Source organism: Apaloderma vittatum, unplaced genomic scaffold, assembly GCF_000703405.1.
Source record: "Apaloderma vittatum isolate BGI_N311 unplaced genomic scaffold, ASM70340v1 scaffold43768, whole genome shotgun sequence".
Taxonomy (NCBI): domain Eukaryota; kingdom Metazoa; phylum Chordata; class Aves; order Trogoniformes; family Trogonidae; genus Apaloderma; species Apaloderma vittatum.
This window is the reverse complement of record NW_009729928.1, coordinates 1-24,099: the sequence shown is the minus strand read 5'-3', so window position 1 is coordinate 24,099 and position 24,099 is coordinate 1. Positions and strand designations below refer to the sequence as shown.

Below are 24,099 nucleotides of genomic sequence, written 5' to 3'. Positions count from 1 at the left end.
AGAAGCAATGACTTGGAAATAGGTCAGTCAAACTCATATTCCAGAAGGGAAATAATACATTTGAACCTTACTGTATTATCTGTACATGTATGTATTACTTAGGCTACTAAAAAGAGTGACAATCTCACTCTGAAAGATAAAATTATTGCTCTACTCTCCAGCAAGGTGGGATAAGAATCCAGGTTTATCACTGACACACTATGTAAATGTGATTCTCACGAAGTAACATATAGCCAGCATTTTGCAAAACTGTTTGTACTTTGCTACGACTCGATAATTACTCTTAAATACACTTCTTATAAAAAGGCAACACAAAAGGAGTAATCAGTTTACAAAAAATGCCGCTCCAAGATTTCAGGTGTGCAGAGCTGTAAGTTTACTTCAGAATAAAACACAGACATAGGGGAGAATCAAAACTTGAAGAGTTGTACTTGACCATATATTTGGACAAAGCAGAATTACGCTGCATATAACAAACAGTAAAATTTCTTAAAAGTTGTTACAAATATTTTACTTTCTACCTGTACGATCATTAACATAGTTTACTATATCAAGATTTTTTTCTAAAGGCTTAAAACAAAAACAATCCCTCTAAACTACTTTCCAACAGTAAAATTTAAGTAAAATGCTTACATTCATTTAACAACAAAAAACATATTAAAAATGTGTGGATGGTGCAAGAGCTGCTCTTTCAGCGACAACTGTCTTCCAGGGTTATTCCTGTGGAAAGAAAGAAAACAGTCTTGTAAACTTGTTAATAACCAAACCCTAAAACCTTTTAAAGTGATCCCCACACATTTACTTGAGACACTGCAAGAAAAATTGGCTAATCCGCAACTCACTGAACTGTTTACCTTCTCCTCTTTGCGTCTGTCCTTTTCTTCATTATTCTCAATCGTTTCTTCTTCATCTTCCACAATCCCATCCCCTTGATATTTGTCATGTGTCCACTTCGGACTGCTGCCTGACTTTTTGAAGTTAAAACGCCCTCTGCCACGCTGGAAAGTACCACGGCCTCTTCCTCTTTTGGCCCAATAATCCACACCATCATCTCTGTCATCATGCTAAAATAATACCAGATGAAGAAAAAGGTTAGAAACACCTGTTAAATGTACCCCTTAAATGGTACTACTCGGTATCAAAGTTATACTATACATATGAAAAAAAAATTTACAATAAAAACTTTCTAACAGTTCAGATCATGATTTATTGAATGCATTATGAAGCATACTCTTACAATTCATGATGCTGTAACTAAAAATACAGTAATAAAATTGTCTTAAGAGCCAGTGTTAGCTGTGGGTCTACTCAAATGTTTGTGAGTAACAAGACAGTCATCTGTCACTCGTCTTCACTCAAAAAAAAGAATTATTCACTACAGTTTTGAGACAAAAAAGATATCTGTGGTTTTAAAACTAGAAGCTCTAGGAATGTGCTAGGGTTTATTTATTTATTTAAATACAGAAATAATGTTCTTTATATTTATTAAGATATGGTAATTGAAGGCAGTTTTCAGAAACCCTGCTTCATCTGCACAGTGTAAGGCAAATGAGGTTTAACTTGTTTAACTAACAGTGACACTAACAAACAATAGTCAAGTTTAATAAGCTTAAAGTTTGCTATCTTTCTACCAAATATAGCCTTACATGGTTTAGTAAGTCTTCTGACAATAATTCTGTGCACTGCATGCCCACTAGAGACAATTATTTACTATAAAAATGGCTTATATTTAGAAGAGTGAGGTACACTTGCTTCAACTTCTGCTTTTTTCACTTGTGATTTGGAAAGAAATCTGAACTGTTAAACAGATATTACACCTGTATAAACTAGTTTATTAAAAATATTTATTATAAAAACAGCCAGAATGGCTTTTTTTCTTTAAAAAATAAAAAATGTTTTAGTATATGAGAAAAGTAGCTATCAAAGAATTTCTTAATGAATATATTATCACATATCTTTCTACGTTTATAGATTAGAAGTTTATTTATGTGTGGGGAGACAGAGGAGAACTCCTTGTGCAAACACCCAAATTGTGATTACATTATTTTTAGGATTACCTGTTAACATATGTTACAAACTATACTGCCATGGGAGAAGGTCTAACATTTTTTCAACGAGGAAACGAAAGTTTGCGCTGTTAAGAAAATCAACTGGAACAGAGGCCACGTATTCACTATACTACACTACAGACCACTTACTGGGTGGTTACTTAAAGAGTCTTCCTTTCATAATCCAGATGGGAGAAAGGCATCAAAACTAAGGTGATTTTCTTATGACTATCACACTACTAAAGTATGAGCAGAAGGGCAGGTCATCACAGAGTCAGCCTACACACATCCACAAATGCTGTTAGCTTTTCCTGATCTTCCACTTTTGCAGACTTCCAGACAAATCTCAGACAAAGCTTGAATCCCATACAGATATAAATCCAGGACAACACAGCACAGATCTTTTTACTTTAAAATATTTCAGACTGAATCTGCCTTCTTCCCCACTCACTGATGTAAATTTTGGAGATTAATTCCATGTCAGGCCTCAGTTATTGCCAGCCTGCTGCAGAGAGACGGAAGAGAAGCAGAACCAGGCACTACAAGCCCTGTATCCTCACAGTTACGTAACTAAAGTCCCTGTCCATACATGCATGCTACTTCTACACTTGTAGAAAGTTTCAAAAAACAAAAAGCATGCATAAGGTATCGAATTCTCCACACCCACCAAGAAGTATTTCTTGCTTTTTGGGGTATATTCAGGATCCCATTCCTCTTCCTTCGGTCTCTTCTGAAAAGTAGTATTTGAGTTGCTGGGACCAGTATTTGTTCCAGCAAAGACTCCTCTGGCTCTTCCTCTGCCCCTAATTCGAAACTGATTAACCAAGAGGTCATTTAATCCATGTATATAAAACCACAAAGTAGAGTTCAAGTTCTCTATTACTGAAAACGCTCTTTCTGTGCTTAATTACAGTATCTGCATGTATAAAACCATTCTCAAATTCACATATTACCTTAAGTAATATATTCAAACATTCATTTTGAAATAATGATTCTATTAAATTTAATTGAAACATATGTGAGTCCTTGTCATAAATTCACCTACAACCACCAAAAAGAAATTTCCTTTGACTGCTCATAAACCAGCATGTTGCAACAAAAGGTCAGAAGCAGCTTCTGAAGCTGTTCATGGACAAAAACAAAGAGAAAAAAAAATAGACTGAAAGAGGGAGAAAACTGTCAGGGGGAAAAGAAAGGTCATTTATGGAGTCAGTCCTATTGGTTATGAGAGTGACTCTGCAACACATACAAACAAAGCAGCTTTCAAATAAGTTTATCTCTTTGTGTTACCCAAACATGTACTTTAGGCCAAATCAAATTTCAAGTGAGTAAATGCTTTACTCAGAAAAATCAGCAGTAGGTACTCTATAGAGTAACAATGCTTGAAATGAAAAATAGTTCATCATACAGAATACTTAAGACACTAACAGGATTTTAAAATGTTAGGCTACAAAGTCTCACAGCAATAAAGAAAATACTGAATGCAGGATACATTAAGTAACATAATCAATTTCCTCGGCATGTAAATTTTTAGCCTGTAGAAAATATTAAACAAGAGTTTATATCCTCCACTCAAGGGGCAAAAAAGGTCAGGTTGGGAAGATAGCCTGCTAAAACCTGCAGTTACTTCAGAACAAAATTTCCATAAACAGCCTAGTTAAAAACACAACCGGGTCTTCAGAGTAACTACACAAAAACGTGACTGGAATTTCATTTCATTTGTTAAAAGTAAATATGTTCCATAAACATACACCAAAAAGACATAATTAACTATTCTGAAAGAGGGGTATCACAAAACAGACAGAGTACATTTTCTATAGAAAGAGAAAACTCCTTTGAAACTGATCTATTACACACAAGAGTTCTTCAGGGGCTGGACACTAACGACAGTGTCATTAAAAGATTGTACTTAACCTTATTTCTGTGTTCCTAATTCAAAACTATTCATGATGTTTATGCACAAGAAGCCTAGAATTAAACATTACGGTCTATAAGCAAGCATTACTGAAAAATCATCACTGACTTAACATGAAACTGACAGCTAAGCTTACATTAAATTCTCCCCTATCCAGCAACTAGTGTATCAAAGCTTCCTGCTTTCCGGCAGATTCACAACCCAAACATTTAATTTACTCGAAAAGCAAATCAGTATTTACTGGAATGCAGCCACTGTTGGCCTGAATTGCAAAGATATTCCTACACTAGCCCATCTGTATGTTTCAGTACTATCCAAGCTGTATCCCCAAAGAAAATATTGGAGTCAATAGGTTGGCCTATTTAGATTCCCCTGTTCAAACACAGTTTGTTCGCATATGGCGTCAGGGAACATTAACCAGTTCTTATTTCACAGTCAGAACTGGCAGTCAGTCACCAGCAGTTAAGTTAGTAGAAGTCTATTAAATTTCCAATTCACATCTACCTAAGTTTCATGTAAAGCAGCATCTATCTCACGATACGTACACTTTGAACAATAAGGCTTCCACCAATTATCAGATTTCTATAAATTATTTTACTTGAGGGTAAAGGGGGTTTTGAGCTCTACTTAACTTGGAGCCACTAGCTTATATAGCTGGAAACTGTGCTGATGTTGTCATAATTGATGCCTACATCATCCAAGGATTTATAAATTTATGCCACATGGATGTTTCTTAGTATAAATACGTAAAAACAGTAACAAGAAAGGGGGAAATGATGCATTCTTAATCTTTGGTATTTTGAACTCTGAATCTTCTTCTAAGTAGCTGCTTTTTAGATGGAAGATTCAAACCTTAACTCAAGTGTTGCACACCCCACATGCATCCTTTTAAACTACTTTAAATAATTCAGTGTACATTTATACCAAACAATGCCTTTTAGCATTATTTAGCATTAATTATAGGTTACATGAAGGAATTATTGAGAAAGTACGAAATTACTCCTACCCATTACGTAAATCTATTCAACAGATTTTTTCCCCACCAGAAAATCAACTTTTTGTGTGTGTGTGTTTTGTTTAGATATATGTTCCTTATCTTTTGAATTCTAGTCTTATCTCATGTTTCTTGATTTCCCAATTAAGTATCAGTAATAACATTAACAAGGAATTTTTATCTTTAAGATTTTTTTGAAGACCATAGTGGTCAATGTGTCACTTTCCAAATCACAATGTTAAAACACATTCCACAGCTAAATTAATGAGCTTTCATGCTCACTGTGGCTAATCCAGGCCAAAGAAACACTGAAAAATAACAAGTATACCATCTCCTCTCCTCAGTACATCTGTTTCAAGGTTGATGTATATTTTAGTTATGTGCCATTCTCTATTTAAGGAGTTGCAGGCATCACACACAAAGGAGGAAAAAACAAACTGAAAATGACAGGGAGAAACAGAAGCTGCAGGGAGTAAAGATGTAACAGATCACAAGTTTTAATCTTTACCGATCCTGTTAGGAAACCACATAATTACAGAAGAGCAAGGTATAAGCAAGAAATGTTTTTTCCCCTCTCTATGCTAGGGTCTCTAATAACATGTGAATGCACATTTACACACCAAATAACTACTCCTGGGCAGTGCTGGAAACAAAAAAAGACTGTCCAGATTTAGTGTATCACATAAAAGAACTCAAATTACTGCTATGAAAGAAATCTAGCTTAATATTAATCGCTGCAACACTCTGTTTTATTTGTTATGCTATTACTATTGGTGAGGTGTTCATAATCTGAGGGCAGAATAAGAGAGCAACTTACAAAGGTGCCTCTTGGCCTATTGGCTCCTGCAAAACCAGAGTACTCCTTCTGTTCATGGTGAGTTTTGAATTCTTCATCTCTTTCCTTCTTGCAGTCTTTTTCTTCTCGAGAACTGGATGAGGAAGAAGATGGGGAGGAAGATGGAGAGGACCTAGCACGGTCTTGATCTCTTTTTTGTTTACTGAAAAATAAAAAGATATACTGTGTGCTATTTTACAAGTACTACATAGTCTGTAACATGCTATACTAAAAGGGGTCTCTTTATAACTTATGAAAAACTATCCCCCTTCTGGTTATGTAGTCACATATACGTTACATTATTTCAGATGTTAAGGTGAGGTAAAGTTCAACTTTCCCGCCTCCTCTTACAAATTTAAGAGCACTAAACGTATATTACTGCTAGTGAGTTGGAAAGTGGCAGTTTGCAAACTGCAAATACAGGTTTTCTAGGTTTGAATGCCATCCAGAGATTCTGTTACTTTTAAGGTCTGCCTTTCTTCTGAGGCAGAAAAACAGAAACTGAAGGGAAGAAAACTCTCAAAGCAATGTTTTACAGTAACTTTACACAGTTCAGTTTGCGCACTGTTGAGAAGATACGGTGCGGGCTTCCCTATGTAGATGGCTGTACGGATTTAGCCAGTGGAAGATAACGTGGATACTAAAGTCAGAAAGTAAATGGGAAACAGGAAGCGTAAGTAAAAATTCATTGTATATCCAGTACAAAGCAGGGAAAAAAAATCCTACAGTAAGACTTTTAGTAACCCCATAGTGGCACTAATTTGACCCAATTTACAAGACTTTAATATTCTACTCAAAGGAAGGTCATACCTGAAGTAACTCTTACCACTGCTACACAGTATCCACTGAGATATGCTAACTTGTTTTTCTTTCTTAAAAACAGCCCACTGGCTTTAGACAAAAATAAATATTCCCCTTCTCACCCATGTTAAAACCTAAGTAAGATTCTCATACTCTGGGTGTTATGAGTTGAAAAAGTGCGGAATCAAGCATAACGAGCCAAAGTTCTTACACAAACTGTTTATAGAAATGTATTGCATTGAAGTCCAACCTCCTGATGTAGCCTGGATAATAGGACAGATTAATTTGTCATTTTTTTTTTCAGTGTTAGCTTGCTATTCCAAAGTTTTTGTCCTCATCCACCATAAGCCGTGTAAAAGACAGATAATACATATTTGCTGTAAAACAAATAATTTTAATTGTTTAAATTTAAATGTTCCATTATACATTGAAAATTGAAAGCAATTAAGCTTACAATTACAAAAAGGTTCATCAGAAGCTAAAAACCTATATAGAGACTTGAAATATCTACCTGTCATCTTTGTAAGATTTGTAATCCTTGTAATCTTTTGGAGTTTTCTCCTGCTTTCTTGACCCACTGGATTCCCTGGAACCCTTTGAGTCTCCTCGCTCTTTACTTCGCTCTTTTCTACGTCGGTCAATGTCATGCCGAAGATCAGCAGAATCGCACCTTAATTTTTTATCTCCCTGGAAACAAATATATATTTTGGAACAAAATTTTGAAATAAAACATCCAGAAGAGAAAAGGCAAATTGTGCATCTATTACCAAAAAAACGAGATAGAATTCACCTATTTTTCCCCAAATCCTTCAGCATACAAATTGATTTTAAGTGAATGTCCTTTACATCCAATAGCTAAATCTAAAAAAGAACAGCTAAGAACTTCAGTTTCAAACCAGCACTCCCATCAAGCCAATGGGATATTTATTTTTTGATGTAGACAGATGATAATACATCATTTGGGAGTATGTTAAAGTATTCTTTTATTCTGGTGAATTGTTTTCAACACAGCACAAACACTTTTGCACTGACCACCTCCATACTTCCCCTGCCCCACTCCTTCTCTTCTTTGTCCTTGGGTAGCTTAAAGCCACAAAACTGGTAGAGAAATGTCCAAGAAGAAAGTAAGGGTGGGAGAAGACGTGACCTGATATGCCTATCAATATCACAAAATCACATCGGCTTCTCGGTAACAATTTAGTCAAAGGGAAAAAAAACAACTCTAAACTCAAGTACTGATTCATCTACTTTTACACCCAAACACAAAGCTGAAATTCAGATTTAAAGGGAGACATAATAAATTAACTTTAGACTTTTAACTTTTTAGAACCTACTTTTTGACTTTCTTCTTTAAAGACTCTCTCTTCACCTGCTAAACGGGTATGCTTCCTCAGGGTACTTGGAGAGATGTCAATCCTCCTAAATGTAAAATAAAAGCAGTGTCTTGCCATACATGTTTGTAACCATTAATGGCCGCATACATTTCCAAGAGAAAACAGAGAAACAAAGTATTTTTGCAGTAAAACAAAGTTTCTGCATATAAAGGCCCACCCTCTGAATACAGTAGCAGACCAAAAATGAAAAAAAATTGTTTCTGTTCTGTGTGAAGTATGTTAAAAACGCAAATATAGAAAATAAGCAGTTTGATTCTTCACATTTTAAGTGCAGCATTGAAGACACAGAGTATGTTTAATGAGTTATTTCAGAAGATCAGTATATGTAGCCAGTTAAAAATTCACAACCCTCCTCCCCCAAGAAGTCATCAAAACTATGATAGTTTGCTGTAAAATCAAAAACACTTAGCAGTTAAGAAAACTTGTAAAGTTGGATACGGAATATGGACATGACACATCCTCACATGCAACACAAATATAGTACACTGCATCATAAAATTACAGCACATGATCAGAAACTACATCTGCATGCCTACCTTCTTACCTTTCAGGCTCCCATATCTTTCAAAAAAATGCTGTAAATTAACACACACAAAAACTAAAGAAGTATGAGATGGAACATTTCACACTGAAGAATAAAGATGCATGTACAGGGCTTCTTTTCATCTTCAAGATATGTGCCCCTCAATATTTGAGCACTGCATGTGAGAAAAGTAAATATATCCCAAATGAGATACAGAGGTAGAGAAGACATCTGCTACAAAATCACAGATGAAACCAGACTTGGCTAACGTGAGTTCTCTTTTACAGAAGGGGGTTTTGGTTTGGGGGTTTTTTTTGACTTTGTATTTACACAGAAATCAACAAGTTACACCATAGAGACTAGCAAAATTATTTTGGTTTCTCAAAAGCAATATTAGCAGATGATACTTGAAACACAAATTATCTATGCATGTAGTTAACATATACCTATGTATTTCTGGGCTCTTTTGCCGGGTGCAGTGTTCTTCAGTAGCTTTTTGATATGCAGTGAATCTCTCATTTAGGGTCATTCCAGGTGACTTGAAGTATTGCTCTGTTGGTTACAATAGAAAAAAACCAAAACAACACAAAACACTGTTTCATTAGTTTAATTCACCTGACAGTATTTTACTCCTGACAGAAAGGCAAGTAGCAGGCAAAAAACAAAAGTATTTAAAAAAAAAATTTTTTTAAAAAAAAAAAAAATCTATCATGACAAGCAAACGTAGCATTTTCCCTATTTTTACACATTTCATAACCCAAACAACAGTGCACAGCATCACTGCAAGTCTACTTATAACTATGCCATGACTCTATTACATCTAATTCATCATTTACTGATTGACTTGTTCATTTTCAATGACATTTTCCTCTAATGACAGAGAAAGGAGGAACATAATGATTATTTTACACTTTGTCCATATGAAATTACTGAGTCATGAATACTTGCAATAAGTACATTTTGCTGTTCATCTCATCTTTAACTTAAAGTAAGAGTTAATTCTTAACACTTAAGTAATGTATGCTTCAATAACTACATGAATGACCTAAGAAGTAATTTCTTAAAAGAATACAATTTCTTGATCTGACGTTGTGATGATAAACGATCCAAGACAATTAACACACCTATATGTAAAATAAACTCATTTAAGCATCTGGCACCTTGGCAAACTTGAGAACTTCTCTGACAAGTTCTCTCCCTCCTTCAGAGACAGTTAAATTAGCAACAGCAAAACTCAGGTTTTAAACCAGCTCAACAAATGTGTTTAAATGTAATATAGAAATACATAGAAGTCATGAGCTATGAAATGTTACATATGAAGCAAGCTATCTGCTTAACAGGTCAACATACATCTGTATCAACTTACCGCCCGGCATCCAGTATTTGTCTCATAACCAACCATTAAAACTTGAAACGGCCACTACAAGGGTAGTGCCTCAATCATAATTCCATCAAACACAGGAATTTGAGCTAGCAACTCTGTTTTTATGCCATTTTTGCCAGGAAGACAGAAGGTTCAACTTTGCCTGTTTGGCATCTGTATCTTTCAACAGCTATTTTACTTTTGTAACATGGATTTTGCCATTTCAAAACACATTCCAGGACCTAGTTACAATGAAAAAGAAAACATCACTGGGCATTTTCAGCTCTACATTAATAAAGAGCTGTTCAGACTGGTCGCATCACACCATTAATGAACATAACTTCCATTTGTCAAAAGAGTTACTAAAATCTGATCACAGACCACAGTAAATTTGAAACTTAAAGAGAGATTCTGCTTTCAAAAATAACCACAACTGTACATATTCTAGTAACTTGAACAGATAGGCTGTTACAGTCAGCAGGTATTTGCTTAACATAATAAAAGTTTACAGAAGAACAGTCTATTCTGCAATCAACAGGTGAGTTTCAGGAACAATATTTAACCTACAGCCTACATATGTACCATATTAGCAAAAACTTACAGAAAGTCTCATTAGACTGAGCCTTAAACCTCTTCACATATAAACAAAACAGATACTTTCACAACAACTCATTATACTCTAAACAGTTGCTCCAATAAGATTTATTTTTTTTATTCTAATATATTATCATAATCTATCATTTGGCCTTAGTAATCCAAATTTTGTCAACAAAATAAGACTTTCAAAGGAATCTTAACATATACTTCTAGCACGCAAATCTCTGCAACTTTATAAACTAGAGCATCTTAAAAAACAATGCTTACAGACAGCTACACTGAAATTGGTCACCTTATTTAGCATTTCCACATTCCCCCTTCTCAATATATTAAACATAAGAACAAGAAAACAGTCCAGTGAAATAAAGTAAATGTTATGGAGAAAAACAACAAAAACACATCACGTTTAGAGAACTCTCCAAATATCCTCACTGGATTTTAAGGAATTATCTATTTTTCCATAGACTTTGGCAGGACGTTTGACCTAAATGAAATAAATCTACTTTCACAGTCTGGGTTTGGTTTTTTGTTGGTTGGTTGGGGACTTTTGCATGTTTATAGTAAGCAACAGCCATTACTGTTAAATCTGAAAATAATTAGTATTTAATTCTTTTAAGAGAGGTTTATTTAGCCACTGACAAGTTGCTGCAAGTGAAATTCCTGGCTCCAGCACTACAATACTGTCAAATACTACTACTATACTGTCAAACAGTAATAAAATGAAATATCAGTGTATTTTAGTATCATTTAGAGTATATATTTTCTTAAATCTTATTGTTTTGAAACAAAAAAAAACACCTAATAAGAACCTGGAAATGAGTTCTAGGGTGCTCCAAAAGGAATGCCATTGTATTTGCAATGCAAAAGACATCTATCAACCCACACTGCACCACTTAACGTAAGATTGTATGTTAAAGCCATTAAAATAAAGCTAAATAATTAAAGATTGACCCATGTAGTATGTTTGAACTACACCATAAAATTCAAATTTTATAGCTACTTAGGCTCAAAATTTATCCAGAAACTGCTGTTATGCTCTACACTGCTTGGCTCTATTTTTATACTAGCTTCTGTGGCTTTTATTTTTCTGTACATCTCAAGGGATGAAAAGTCTGACTAAATCAACACTAAAAGCAAGATGAAATCTAGAGACAGCAAACAGGCTTAAACGAAGCTGTCAGTCGCATATTCGGTACGATAAAGTGCATACATACCTTTGACATGATGAACCAACGACACAATGTGCTGAATAAATGACTCTGACGTGCTTTTGCTGGCCTGTGGCAACTTAATGTGGTCAAAGATGGATCGGAACTCTTGCTCCTTCTTGACGGAATGGACAAGTGTGCTAGCAAGCAGCCTGTCTTTAGTCAAGGAAGCAGGTCTAAAATGCATCAACAACAACAAAAAAAAGACACACAAAAAGAAACCAGTAGTTTAAATAAAAAAAAAAAGACACTGCAGGCAGGTGGAGAACCACACTGTAAAGCAGAATAATTTACCTATTGGAATCATCAAGAGGTACCGGTGCCATTTTGAGTTTAACTTCAGGACGATGGGAGTCACTGGCTATCATTTTGATCCTAAGTGGGCTCTCCTCTCTGAAGGTGGATTTTTCTCTCGCATCCAGATTCTTGTGTAGAGGGGGACTGTAATCAAAGAGTTCTTTGAGCTTTTCAGACTTTACCTGCTCAGGTGACTGAGTTTCTTTCTTCATCATTAGTCTCTCAGAACTCTTGTCTTCTTCCTTGTGCTTATCTTTTGTTGCACTAGGCCTTTCCACTACATAGCCAGTCTCTTTAAGCTTAAAACTTTTCTCATCTCTAAATCCATCGCTCTCTCTATTGCCCTTGATTGATATTTTAGATTTGTATTTGGTTCCTTCCTCCTCAGCATTCCGGTGAGATGCAGTAGGAAAATTTTTACCCTGATCTGCCAGGACAGACTTTCTGAACTGTCTGTAATCCTCTGTCTCCTCTGTGTCCTCCCCTTCAGAGTCATTAAACTTTTCCTTCCCAGTCTCTTTATCAACGAAAAAATCTAAAGTTTCCTGTTCCTCCCATTCCCTTTCTCCCTCTGTCCTCCCTTTTTCTGATCCTCTCTCCTTCTGGGCCTCCTTCTCCCTGGTATTACCCCTATCAAGCAGGTATACTCTAGACTCTTCATCTGTGTACCTGTGGATAGCAAAGAAGAGACTGGTAACTCTGGATTGCATTCATTCCAGTTCACTTGCATTCCTCTTGTGTCAATCCCACACCAAGAAGAAAAAAATAAAATCCTTCGAGCAATTCAACTTTAGCATGCACACTTTGCACACCACTGATACTGCACACACTGCCAATTATGTACTACTGGTGGTATCTGAAGAATATGCCTGTCTGTAGAACACCTCGAAACTTCCGTTTTGACTTTATAAGGAAAGGTAACCGTTTGTTCATTCGTTCTTTCATAAATCAGAATCCAGTTTCACATTTTCTTACACCAGTCATTTTTCCCATCAAATTCACATGAAATTTGATAATGCAAACTGCAATTCATTTTTATACTACTTCTAGTGAAAATGTTAAAGGAGTACCATTGAGGCGGGGGAGAGTGAATGATTTTCAAGATCCTGAGTATTTCTAAGAGAATTTAAAAATCTGACACAGGCTTAATGCACTCCCTATATTGAGTACAAGCACAGAATCTTTAGAAAGCTTCTCTCCTAAACATAGAAACACAGCAACTAACAATTTCAGCCACTGCCTTATCCATATGCTGTTTTCACACAGATCCTACTACGTTCAGCAACTTCAATATGTCTAACGCAGGGAAAGTTGCATTTTATTTTCTAAGCAGTGTATTTTTACACAATAAATCAGACTGGGCAAATTAATTTAAAAGTCTACAAAACTAGCTCATATAGCACAGTCACAGCTGTGCACTGTAATTCATTTTATAAGAAATCTCCTGAAGTATAAGTCACATTAGAAAGGAACAGTCAAGTGTCAGGAAGATTTTTTAAACTTTTTTAAATTGCTACTACGTTAAACAATTACGAACAAATTTAACAACTTCACGTTGTTTGGAAAAGATACATTGAACCTTAAATATGCTGTCCTTCACATCAATAGAATTATGTCCCAAGAATACCAAGACCTATTCTCTTTCATAAGTAATGCAAGTCAAGGCATCAAAGTTGTCACATTGTATCACACAATTAGCAATCTATGCTGTTTATGTTAACAAAGAAATCATTGTACGGCATCTGCATTTTTAGACTTCCACAAGATTTGCACTTCAATCTACACGAATTGTTAAAATTTTACAATACCTGACCAGAATTCACTATCTAACAAGCAAGTCTGCTGCACTATTCCAGTTAAGATCATTCTTAACAGTAAATGGAATATAAGAAAATACACTGCAAAGGAAAACCACAAACTGATTTTTCCTCAAGAATACAGGTCCCTCCTGTCTCCACTACTTAACTTAAACTTGAAGCATCTCAGGAGAAAGAGATATGTGTTTCAAGCTCAATTTAAATCACACTAAAATTAGTAATATTTATTTTGTATTTATTTGTATTTCATATTGTGTTTTCCAAGGCACGATGATGATCTTGTCAGAACTCTGTAGCAGATAGCACTTTAAGAGGCAACGTTAAGCTCACAATTTAATTCTTACCTTTTCATAAACTTTCCACCTTTTGCAGTTTCCTGTTCAGCACCCTCAGGGTAAAATGACCGCACTCGAGCCTCCTCACGGGGAGCACTCTGTGATGGGATTGTCTTTGCAGGGCTTCTCCTCGAAGGGATGTGATGCAATGGGCTATTCTGAGAAGGACTATACCGGCTAGAACCATTTCCAAGAGAACCAGAGCCAGACCTCTCAGGACTATGCTGAATGGAATGGGAATGTTGAGGCGTGTCCTTTGCTGAGTGAGCTGTGCTAAGCAAAGGGGCATCAGAGCAAGATGAACTCTGACTAGGTGGGGTGGCAATAGAAGGACTATGGGGTGACCTTGGACTGTTATCATATGCCGAAAGGCCAGGCCAAATGTCGCCAGAAGCTGCTGATGATTTGTTAAAATCGTCAAGAGACTCTGATGGGTCATGTTCAAACGTATCTTTCTGTTCATCTTGTGATTTATTTTTCAAGGGGCTGTCTTGCAAAGGAGCCCCTTCAGTTTTCTTTGCCTGCTTTTCCAGAGACGCATGTCTTTTGGAAGAGACAGGGGATTTGCTGTATGGGGATGAAGAACGAGATGAAGAGGACCTTGGGGACCTGGAAGATCTGTAAGATCGACGAGATCTGCTCCGGGACCTCTGGGAAGACACAGACCTTCGTTTTGGACTTCTGGAACGTGAACGGCCGCGCCTAGGGCTTCGGGAGTGTCTTCGGTTCCAGACAGGCCTATAACCTCCACGATGGTATCTACCACCTCCTCCTTGATAATACCCTCTACCTCTTCCTCTGTAACCATAGGGACGTCTCATTCCTCTATTATTTCTGTAATCTCTGCGATAATCTCTAGAATAAACACGATCCCTGCTGCGAGATCGTGAATATGTCCTTGACCGAGACCTAGAACTAAAATTAAAAAGCAAACATTAACATTTGACAACCGGAGAATTTTAAAAAAAGTGCCTTGACGTTAAATGCTAAATTTCTCAAACGCAGACATAATGGTAAAGGAAGTAGACTAACAGTCTTAAAGTAATTTCTATAATCTATCTTTATTCATTACTCCTGTCTCAAAGGGTTATAATTATCATGTCTATACTCCTAATGACTGCGAAACTTAGACTTCAGCATCCCAATTAAGACATTACCAGCCTCAGTGGCCTGCCTTGCCATTTTATTAGAGATTATCACCACTGGAGTGTGGCATTGAGTTCCTCAGTCACCACAGTTTACAACCTGGAACATGAAGTTACATGACCCCCTGTTTAGCATGCCAGCCTGTGGACAGGCAGGAAACATTCAAGTCAGCCACTTCTTGTATTGAAGATGGTAATGTCCATTGGCAAGAAAAACGAGCAAAAGGCTGGAGGCAAATGAGAAGACAAGATACAGCAAAGCTCATCTGCTGAAGCCTTAAGTTTCCTCCAGATCTGAAAAGCTGCATGAGAAATACAGAAGATAACACAGGGAAAGTTTTACAACGGGAGAAGGAGGAGGGAAAAAAAAAAAAAAGCCACAAACCAAGAAAAATCATTAGCATTCTGAAATTATCTTGATATACAGGAAAAGTGAAAAAACAGCCAAGTATTGAACGCTCAAAGTAACTGAAATTACGTTCAAAGCTGAATTTACTTACTGCCTAAAATGAAGTAAGATCCCAGGCTCCCTTTTGCCACAGCACCATGCAAGTGAAAAATAACTTCCAGACAAAAACTAATACAGTAAACCAACTTTTCATGCAGTAAGGTATCAATTTACCTGTATCTCTTTTTTCTAGAGTGTGATCTGGATCTTGACCTAGAGCTGGACTGAGATCTGGACTTCGATCTTGAAGAATGTGATCTAGAGTTAGATCGACCCATTTTTCCCAGTAAATACACTCCTTCCCAAACGGAAAAGCCGAGAGAGGGGAAAAGGAAAAAAAAAAAAAAAAGTGAGTCCGTGTAAGTCATATCAGTGAGCAAATTTTTTATATGCTAAAAATAAGAATATTAGAAAGAGGTATAGTATTTCTTAAACAGAATAACTTTGAAGACAATAAAAAAACATTTATTAGTAAGTTAAAAGCTCAGCCACATTTTGAACTGCTAGAGTGTACACAGTTTGTCTGAAAAGATAAAGTGTAACACTAAAGGTTTTCCAGATTTAATTGCAAACTGATTCTGTAGAAGGAACGAGGAACCAACAGAAAAAAAACATTTTGCGAACTAAGGCAAGATATATTTTAAGTCTGGACAACTACACATTTTAAGATACTTTATAAATAACACAAATAACAAGAGTTTTAATTAAGTTTCCTTGCATTTCCAAAGCACCAATCCTTCTCTGAAAGGACTTTACAGTCCCCTACAATGTACCTTTTATATAAGCAAAGGAAAAGCTCTGAAGTGTTCTGTCCAGCAGCCGTTGGTTTGAGCCTGGGCTATTACTTCTCTTAACCACATGTACTAAAGCTAATCACCCTGATCCGATTTTCCACCAGTCAATATGCCCACTCCGAGTCTTTACAGGTTAACTTTGCTTTCTAAACTATGTGTAAAATGCATGGCTAGCATAAGGATTTTAACAACTAGTTGGATAATATGGCTTGCAACAGAATTGAACATTTTCCAGATGAAATTAAGCTATGGAAACTACAACCCGTTATAAAGTAATGAGCAAAATAAATTTATAAAAAAAACATTTCTTCTTATGTACAGTCTCAGTAAATATTTAGAATTAATTACTGCTAACCATAAAAAATACACACCTCTTCCTTTTCAGATCAGTGGCTAAAAATCCCCAATTTAATCAATAAAAGCTTTGACCCATTACCATTTTCTTTTGAAACTGCCCAGCTTAAAAAAAAAAGAAAAGGGGGGTCACATTAGGCACTTTGAATACAAACGGTGAACAAGTAACTACATATTTTCCGGCCTTTGTATGCTCAATACCTATAATCATAGTTAAAAAATAATTAAAACAAGAATGGAAAACAGAAACATGCAGCTTTTGCACTGCAAATAAGCATGAAAGCCTAAAATTATTGTACTGAAAATACAAGTTCAGCACAACTAAACAACACAAGAAAATTTCAAAGATTTCTGACGTGTTAGAGAACCTAAAAGACAAAAGGCCAACTTTTCCCCTATCAGCTCATCCCTCCTGCCCCATATGACTTTCCCCACCACAGTAGCACAAGAGTTTGCATGGCTCCAAAGCGATGTGAACTCATCTGAAACTAACCCAGCAAAAAAAAGGTAAAATTTAACCTAAACTAGCTTTCCATCTAACTAAGAGAAAAAGTATTTACTTTGGAGAAGAACAGTATGTTGAGTGTTGTCTTTTATTGGCTCCTTCCATTAAAAAGCAAATTTACATAACCTATACTCAGAAGATAGTTTCTAATTCACTACTCAAACTCACAAAAAAATGGCTTATCATCTCTTATGCTGATCAACTCATGGCAACATAAATTTACTTTTTAAACCTCTGTAAGATACGAAGCATACCAATTTTCCAAGTGATAGAAAAAAATAAAAATAAAATCCACCTGTATTTTTGCTATTACAAGTATTTTTTCAGACCAAACTTCAAATGCACATTAAGTTTATAATACAACCAAATCTCAGTTTCAAAGGACATTTGTTTGATTTTCCCTATATTCAACAATAATATTTATAAATTTGCATTCTATGTATATAACGTATGGTAGTGGATGTTTACAAGAGAGATAGTTATTTCAGAAAGTTTTATATATTGTAATTTCTTATTGCAAGGGTAAACTTTAGAAAAGAAAATCAATTCTCAATTCAAATGGTTTGGTTCAATCAGAGTATTTAAAAATAGAATTAAGTCAATCTTACCTCAAACTCTTAGTTGGTGCCAATGAAGCAATTATTTCAAAACTCTCTATTTGTGCTTTCAGCAATACTGATCCCTATAGAACAGAAAAAGATATTGTCAAAGACATGAACTTTTACTAAAGGACTGGTAATACCTTTTACTGACGGATTCAAACATTAACCTGTTTATCATGAAAAGGCAACACATTAGAAATGGCAAATATACTCTTGGACTTGAAGGTGCATGTTAAGACTGGAGCAGCTCAAGAACCAGCCACTCTCAAGGAGCAAATCCTAATCCCATATACCATCACTCGTCCTTCAGCCTTGTTTACAGGGCTACGTAACACCTTCACGACAGCACTGACACCTTTCGGGGCCTTTGGTGAGCAGGCTCATGACACTCAGAAATCACTTTCTTATTGCTAGGTTATCAAAGTGGCTTAATGAAAGACCAAACAAGTGCCAAAGCTGGATTATAGGGAACAGAATGCAGCCAGGAGGGGGCGAAAAGGACAGTCTTGGAACTATTAGACCAGTTTGAGCTCAACATAGCCTTGCACTTATCTGGAGCTATCTTTTTTTTAAAAAAAAAATATAAAGAGTAAAAAATTGGGATGCAGATTTAAGAAACAATGAAAGCTTTATCTTTAGGTTTCTTCTGCAACATTTATACAAGCATTACTCTGTTTATATCTTCTTGGTTTAATGCATATATATGTAAGTTTACCTAAATAACCAGAATCTTCAAAAATCACCTCTTTTAAAGGTATACATAAACAAAGCATAATTGTCATTACGAAACAAGTCACAAAAGCACAAACTTTTCACTGGCCTCAGCTTTTAATTACCTCAAAGCTTTCAGACTATGTATACATTTGTAGTTTGACTCAACATTAGGTAAACTTTCCAACTCCACTCAAGCAATTCATAATTTTGTCCCAATTCAAGGATGGTTCTCCCAGAAATTCTGCATTTTATTCATTAAAGCCAAAGTCATAAAACATCTACTGCTTCCAAATAACACTTTCACACTTGTTCACAAATTTTTTCCTTCATTTAAAAGAAGAAATGTAACACTAGTGTTCACAAACACTCCTTTCAAAAGTCCACTTACCATTCACTAGTAGTGACCAAGATTTTTTCCAATTGCTACAAAATATATGCTTTTTTAAGATTAAGTTTTTACTTCCCATCATCAGCAAGCATGAGTCTCTGAAGGAGCACAGTAGTGTATCGGACCATTTCAGATCTTGTCTAGACAAAAGGCGAGATGGTATTAGCTAGCAAAGGTTGAGGCATTCAGAAGTCTAGTACAAAAAATGTAAGACAAAACTTGAGCTAAACAGTTCTAAGTTCAGTTCAAGATTAAAATCAATATTTAAATAATTTCTACTTCTGACTTCTAAAAACAATCTGCTGGTGTTAGCTGAAATTCAAAATCCTAATTTAGAAAAGGCTTTAGATCCTGGGCATACAGAACGAGACAGTCACTTCACCTTTATACCTCTAGGGAGAAGAAAGGTCCTTAAATTGCTAGAGCTCAAACTCTGGCAATCACTTCCTCACAGCTTTAGGAATCTTTTCTAGCAACTGGCAAAGGTAAGAAGTAGTCACACATTTTTATTTATTTTTTTAACAATTATGTTTAAATATGGCAACTAAAATACACTTGCTACCCTTCTCTATTTTTTTTCAAAAAGAGTACGGATACAACATTTTAAATGAAACGAGTTTTGAATAGGAAATATTAATTATTGAAGAAAACCAAAACACTTCATCTATTTGCAGCTCTTCTTTCTGCTTAACTGTAGTAGATAAGAGGCTGACGCACAAAAAAAATCCCCTTTTCCAAACAATGTGCATACTTAGGACCAGAAGCAGAAAGACTACATAGCTGGTTTTTGAATAAAGATTTGTCTGTGTAAATATTCTCACAATATGCAAGATTCCAAAATTTGATCAACCTCTGTTAATTTAGAGAGTAATAGCTGTAGATATGAGAAATATGTAGGAAAACAGAAACATATTTCATACTTGCACAGAAAAAACACGCATTCTTCTGAAAGTATCAGAACTACAAAATATTATGTCACAGTTAACAAACAAAATCACCCACACCTTCTCCTGTGGATTCGGGTGCTCACTGTCAGTCCGTGGTGTATACACCATGTCAAATAAGGGTAGGAGTGGTAAAGGGCAATTAAAGAGAGGTGCTAAGCATCGTATGTTGCTGCATGACCTCATCAATCACTAAATCAAAAGACTAGTTGCCCCTCTTAATTCAACACATGAAGCTATCTGTGGACTAGACTCAGAAGAGACCCAGAGTCTACCAAAGGTGCATATTAAGAATGTGACACAAGATGCAACACAAACACCAAGCATTCTTTAGAGAGGACCACAACTGCTAGGAACATGGTCTATGTCTGAAACACTAGGGTCGTAATTCACATGTTTTTTGCAACTCAAGCTTCTTTTGCCCTTGCTTTCTGCCCTAAATATAGGAAAGTAGATGTTTGGCTCTCACCCATTTCATTCTTGTGTTAGAAAATCTGGGCATTACAAAGGAAGATGCTGTAGTTCCACAGTAGTTTAAATGAGAATAAGCTGGCACCCCTAGTTTAAAGAAGCAGTCCCATCTCTCCTATCCTTTGTTTCCTCACATTCCTGACTATATTCTCTCTTACATCAGTGCAAGTATTTCGGCAACCACATAGCAAATTAGGACAGAAAAATGTATAGATCACCTGGATCAGTTTCAATACTAATGATTTTTCCAATAAGGTTCATGACACAGCCCCACAAACATTTGGACCAACACAGGGAAGCTGCAATAGCAGCCAGACAGGACTGCTTCTTTTGGCAGCACTGCAGTCTTAAAACTTTCCTGAAACTAGATTGGAAAAGCAATCAGCAACAACAAGCTTAGAAGTTTAGCTTTTTAACAGTACTTGCAAGCTGGTTTTAAAAAAATAACCCACCAAAAAACCCACCCCAAACTACCCTAAACAATCAAACCTTAACACAGAAACCTAGATGTTATTAAAACATGGCTAGTCCACTACCTGTCAGATACTGAGTCACATTTATGAGCAAAGAGGATGTCAAGAAAAGTTTCTTAATGACTTAAGAGCAGGATCTTTGGGTGTCTTAAGTCGGTCTCAGACAGCAAGTGTGACCATCAAGAAAAAACAAGACATGCAACAGAATTAGGCTTATCCCACCACTGGCAACACAGTAATGAGGAAGTAAACATCACTGTTGGCATTTGCTATGTTTAAAAGAAAAACGAAGGACAAAGAACACCATTTCCAATTCCTTTTAAATAGTATTTTCAAGAGTCTTTACTACACCACTGATGTTAAATTTTTCTCAAAGCACACAGACTGCAGATCTGTCTTAACATATCTCTTAAGCCATTTTAAAAATTCTACCACACATAGAAGTTTTCTGAAGACATTTTAGGACAGTTATCCTCACTTACACTAGCAAAACACTGCTTCCTCTTAGGTTCATTACTTTAGCTATCCTTCAGTTATTTAGTAGCCAACACTTCTCTTGCTTAAGCATTACTTGAAAGCTGTCAGGAAGATTTAAGTCAACATCTTATTAAAGTAATTCACAAGCTGTTGCCAAAATGAATTTTCATTCAGAGATTCAGGCTTCAAAAGAAATGAGGATTATACAACCAGGAAAAAAACAAAATGAGACAGGACAGTCTTCAAGAAATCCCACAGATTTTGTTGTACTCTCTCATAACACATGCACTGAATTAAAGACAGTCTTACTGAAACAGTAGCGTATGGCATCTATTCGGTGCTTGTACATATGTCATGCTTTCCTACCCATTACCTCCCACCCTTTCTTTTTCTTTTTTTTTTTGTTTTAACACACATAAACTTAACAGTGGCACACCACACAAAAGAATAGAATAAATTTCAATAGCAATTGTAAACCCACTAAAAACACTCACTAAAATCTTACAAATACTAAAATACCATAGCAAATTTGTCCAGATTGTTTTAGAGTATAGAAATAAGAGCTAGGAAACATATTTTCTCTCCATTTTATACTCTTTGCTACATAGTACTACCTTCATAATATCCACACAGTTACAAAGAAAAACCAGACCCATGTAAGAATTACAGCATGAAAAGTCAACTCAAGAAGTGAACCAAAGAAAGGCTTTTTTTCCCCCCAATTCATTCCCTTTTAGAAAGCAACAGAAAATATTTGCAAATTAACTCAAACAGCATCCTAGTAACCGTCAAATCAGCTCTGCAAAATCTGGTAGCTTTTTTTTTATGTAATACTATTGGCAAACAAAAGTATGTTTCTCCTTTAACTCAAAACACAGAAATCAGTGTGACTATTTCTAAGAATTTCATCAATACACCAAAAGCAATTAACACACTTTTGTACATACACTGTTTTGGATAGCCTCTTGCTATTTTTTGGTTAGCATTTTGAACACTATTTTCATACAGCCTTACAGAGTGTAAAGCTATCTCTTTGCAATAACCTACGAGCACGCTGCAGCAGAAAAGCTTATTTTCCCTCCCTCATTTGTTCCAAGATTGATATTCTTTTAGATCTTTGGAAAGCTGGAGCAGTGAACTGATGCAGAAGAAAACTACTCTGGATAAACAGACAAAGCTGACTTTTCAGCCACATCACCTCTGAGATCCCATTTACCACAAAAGACTGCACAGAGGCCAGTACCAGCACAATGAACCAGATAACAATACACTTTTCCAGAATACCTTTGGGAGAAATTCTCACACGGATAAACTGAATACTGCTGTAACCCAAAGGCTTACTACTTTCGTCACTAGTTTCCTTCACGTCTCTCCACGGCTTGTAAACAAGCTTCAAATGTCCTCTGGCATTCCTCAAACCCCTACACCACAATCTCCTTGACAACCAGCCCGAATCTAATCTATCCAAGTACCTGTACCCTAGCTCCAAACATTTTCCTGCTAACACTTTCTAAATTCTTACAACGACTCCAAGTTTTCTGTATCCCCAATGGCAACAGGCTCTTCCCCGTGGTACAAGCTCTCCTCTACTTCCCCCAGGTAAGACTGCCTCAGCTACAGGCTTCACCTGACAAACTGCTACACGCAGCCAGGCCCACTAAAATGTTGCTCAGGAGAAAAGCAGGCATGCCCCAAGTACTGATATATGTAACACATTAAACCTCTTCCTGATATTCAGCCCAGCCTGCCACTCAACATGAAAAGGGAAGAGTGAGAGGAAGAAATAACTATCCTCCTTGAAACAAGAGTTGCTTGGAGTGCACCTTGGAGCCAGAGCCTCTACTCTTTATTTTCCCCAATTTTGTTTAAAACAATGAGAGTACTGGAGAGGAGAAAGAGGATGGAGGAAAAAGACAACAGCTAGACAGCTAGAATCTCAGACTCTTAATCAATCCTTTCCACACTGAGAACAACTATTCTAAGGGATGTTTTTATATATTTATAATAAACCAACCATTATGCAAATATCGACTACCTGCAGTGTCAAGAACTTCTTTGTTTTGTATGGCCTCGAGCCTTTCTGTAATAAAACTTAACTGCTACAGTTAAGATAAAACTTTGATCTCAGAGATAAACAAGTGACACTATGACACACAAAATAAGAATCTCATTTTCATACGAAAATTATAGCCGAAAAGTAGGGAGTTTACAAAGCAAACGAGAAATAAATTATAAGATCCTACAAAGGCTGTGCACCACATCATCAGCAACACCGGGAATATGATACTGCCTTTCAGTAAGAGCCATAAAATCCACCTCTGCCTCTCATCGGCTTCTGTGAGCATTTCTAAACAGGGCAGAGGGGCAAGCAGGAGCACAGTATTTAAAGCACAAGCACCTGAACCGCAATCGTGCCCGCAGGGAAGTTCCGCCGAGGAGCATAAAAGGCTAATCCAATCCCGGGAAGCATCGTTTCACCCCAGCACCGTTTCCCTCCTTTGTCACGCCCGCGAGGATAAAGGGGAGGTTTTCTATTTCTGTAGCCAGCACTGCTCGGCAATCCCCTCGGGCCTATCTCCCAGATAGAAGGCGGAAAGGCTGCAAACCCAGGTCGGCCGGAGGCCCAACGCGACAGGCCCCCCATTCCGCGCTCCACC

The 24,099-nt window shown here is 36.4% G+C and overlaps 1 protein-coding gene across 5 annotated transcripts; it reads right to left on the bottom strand.

The window, feature by feature from the left end:
- Positions 1–274: 274 nt before the first annotated feature.
- On the bottom strand, positions 275–19,221 carry BCLAF1 (BCL2-associated transcription factor 1). Of its 5 annotated transcripts, none has more exons than XM_009874587.1 (13): positions 19,078–19,221; positions 17,982–18,055; positions 15,895–16,018; positions 14,137–15,042; positions 11,973–12,644; positions 11,685–11,854; positions 8,957–9,062; positions 7,928–8,012; positions 7,105–7,280; positions 5,775–5,955; positions 2,716–2,862; positions 855–1,064; positions 275–720 (listed from the first exon to the last, which is right to left on the bottom strand). In XM_009874587.1, the coding sequence occupies exons 3-13, from the start codon at positions 15,996–15,998 to the stop codon at positions 715–717; spliced, it is 2,763 nt and encodes a 920-aa protein (XP_009872889.1). In that variant the 5' UTR covers positions 15,999–16,018; positions 17,982–18,055; positions 19,078–19,221; the 3' UTR covers positions 275–714. The 5 variants fall into 5 exon arrangements, with proteins under 5 accessions (XP_009872889.1, XP_009872892.1, XP_009872890.1 ...); XM_009874590.1 differs by having other exon boundaries at positions 11,973–12,119; XM_009874588.1 differs by lacking the exon at positions 2,716–2,862.
- Positions 19,222–24,099: the final 4,878 nt, after the last annotated feature.

Excerpts from the sequence above, each read along its gene's own strand:
- BCLAF1 (XM_009874587.1), bottom strand. The coding sequence starts at position 15,998 with ATGGGTCGATCTAACTCTAGATCACATTCTTCAAGATCGAAGTCCAGA. Across the intron at positions 12,645-14,136 it reads GGTGGAAAGTTTATGAAAAG|GTACACAGATGAAGAGTCTA; the intron begins GTAAGAATTAAA and ends TGCTATCCACAG. Across the intron at positions 9,063-11,684 it reads GTTGGTTCATCATGTCAAAG|AGCAATACTTCAAGTCACCT; the intron begins GTATGTATGCAC and ends TGTAACCAACAG.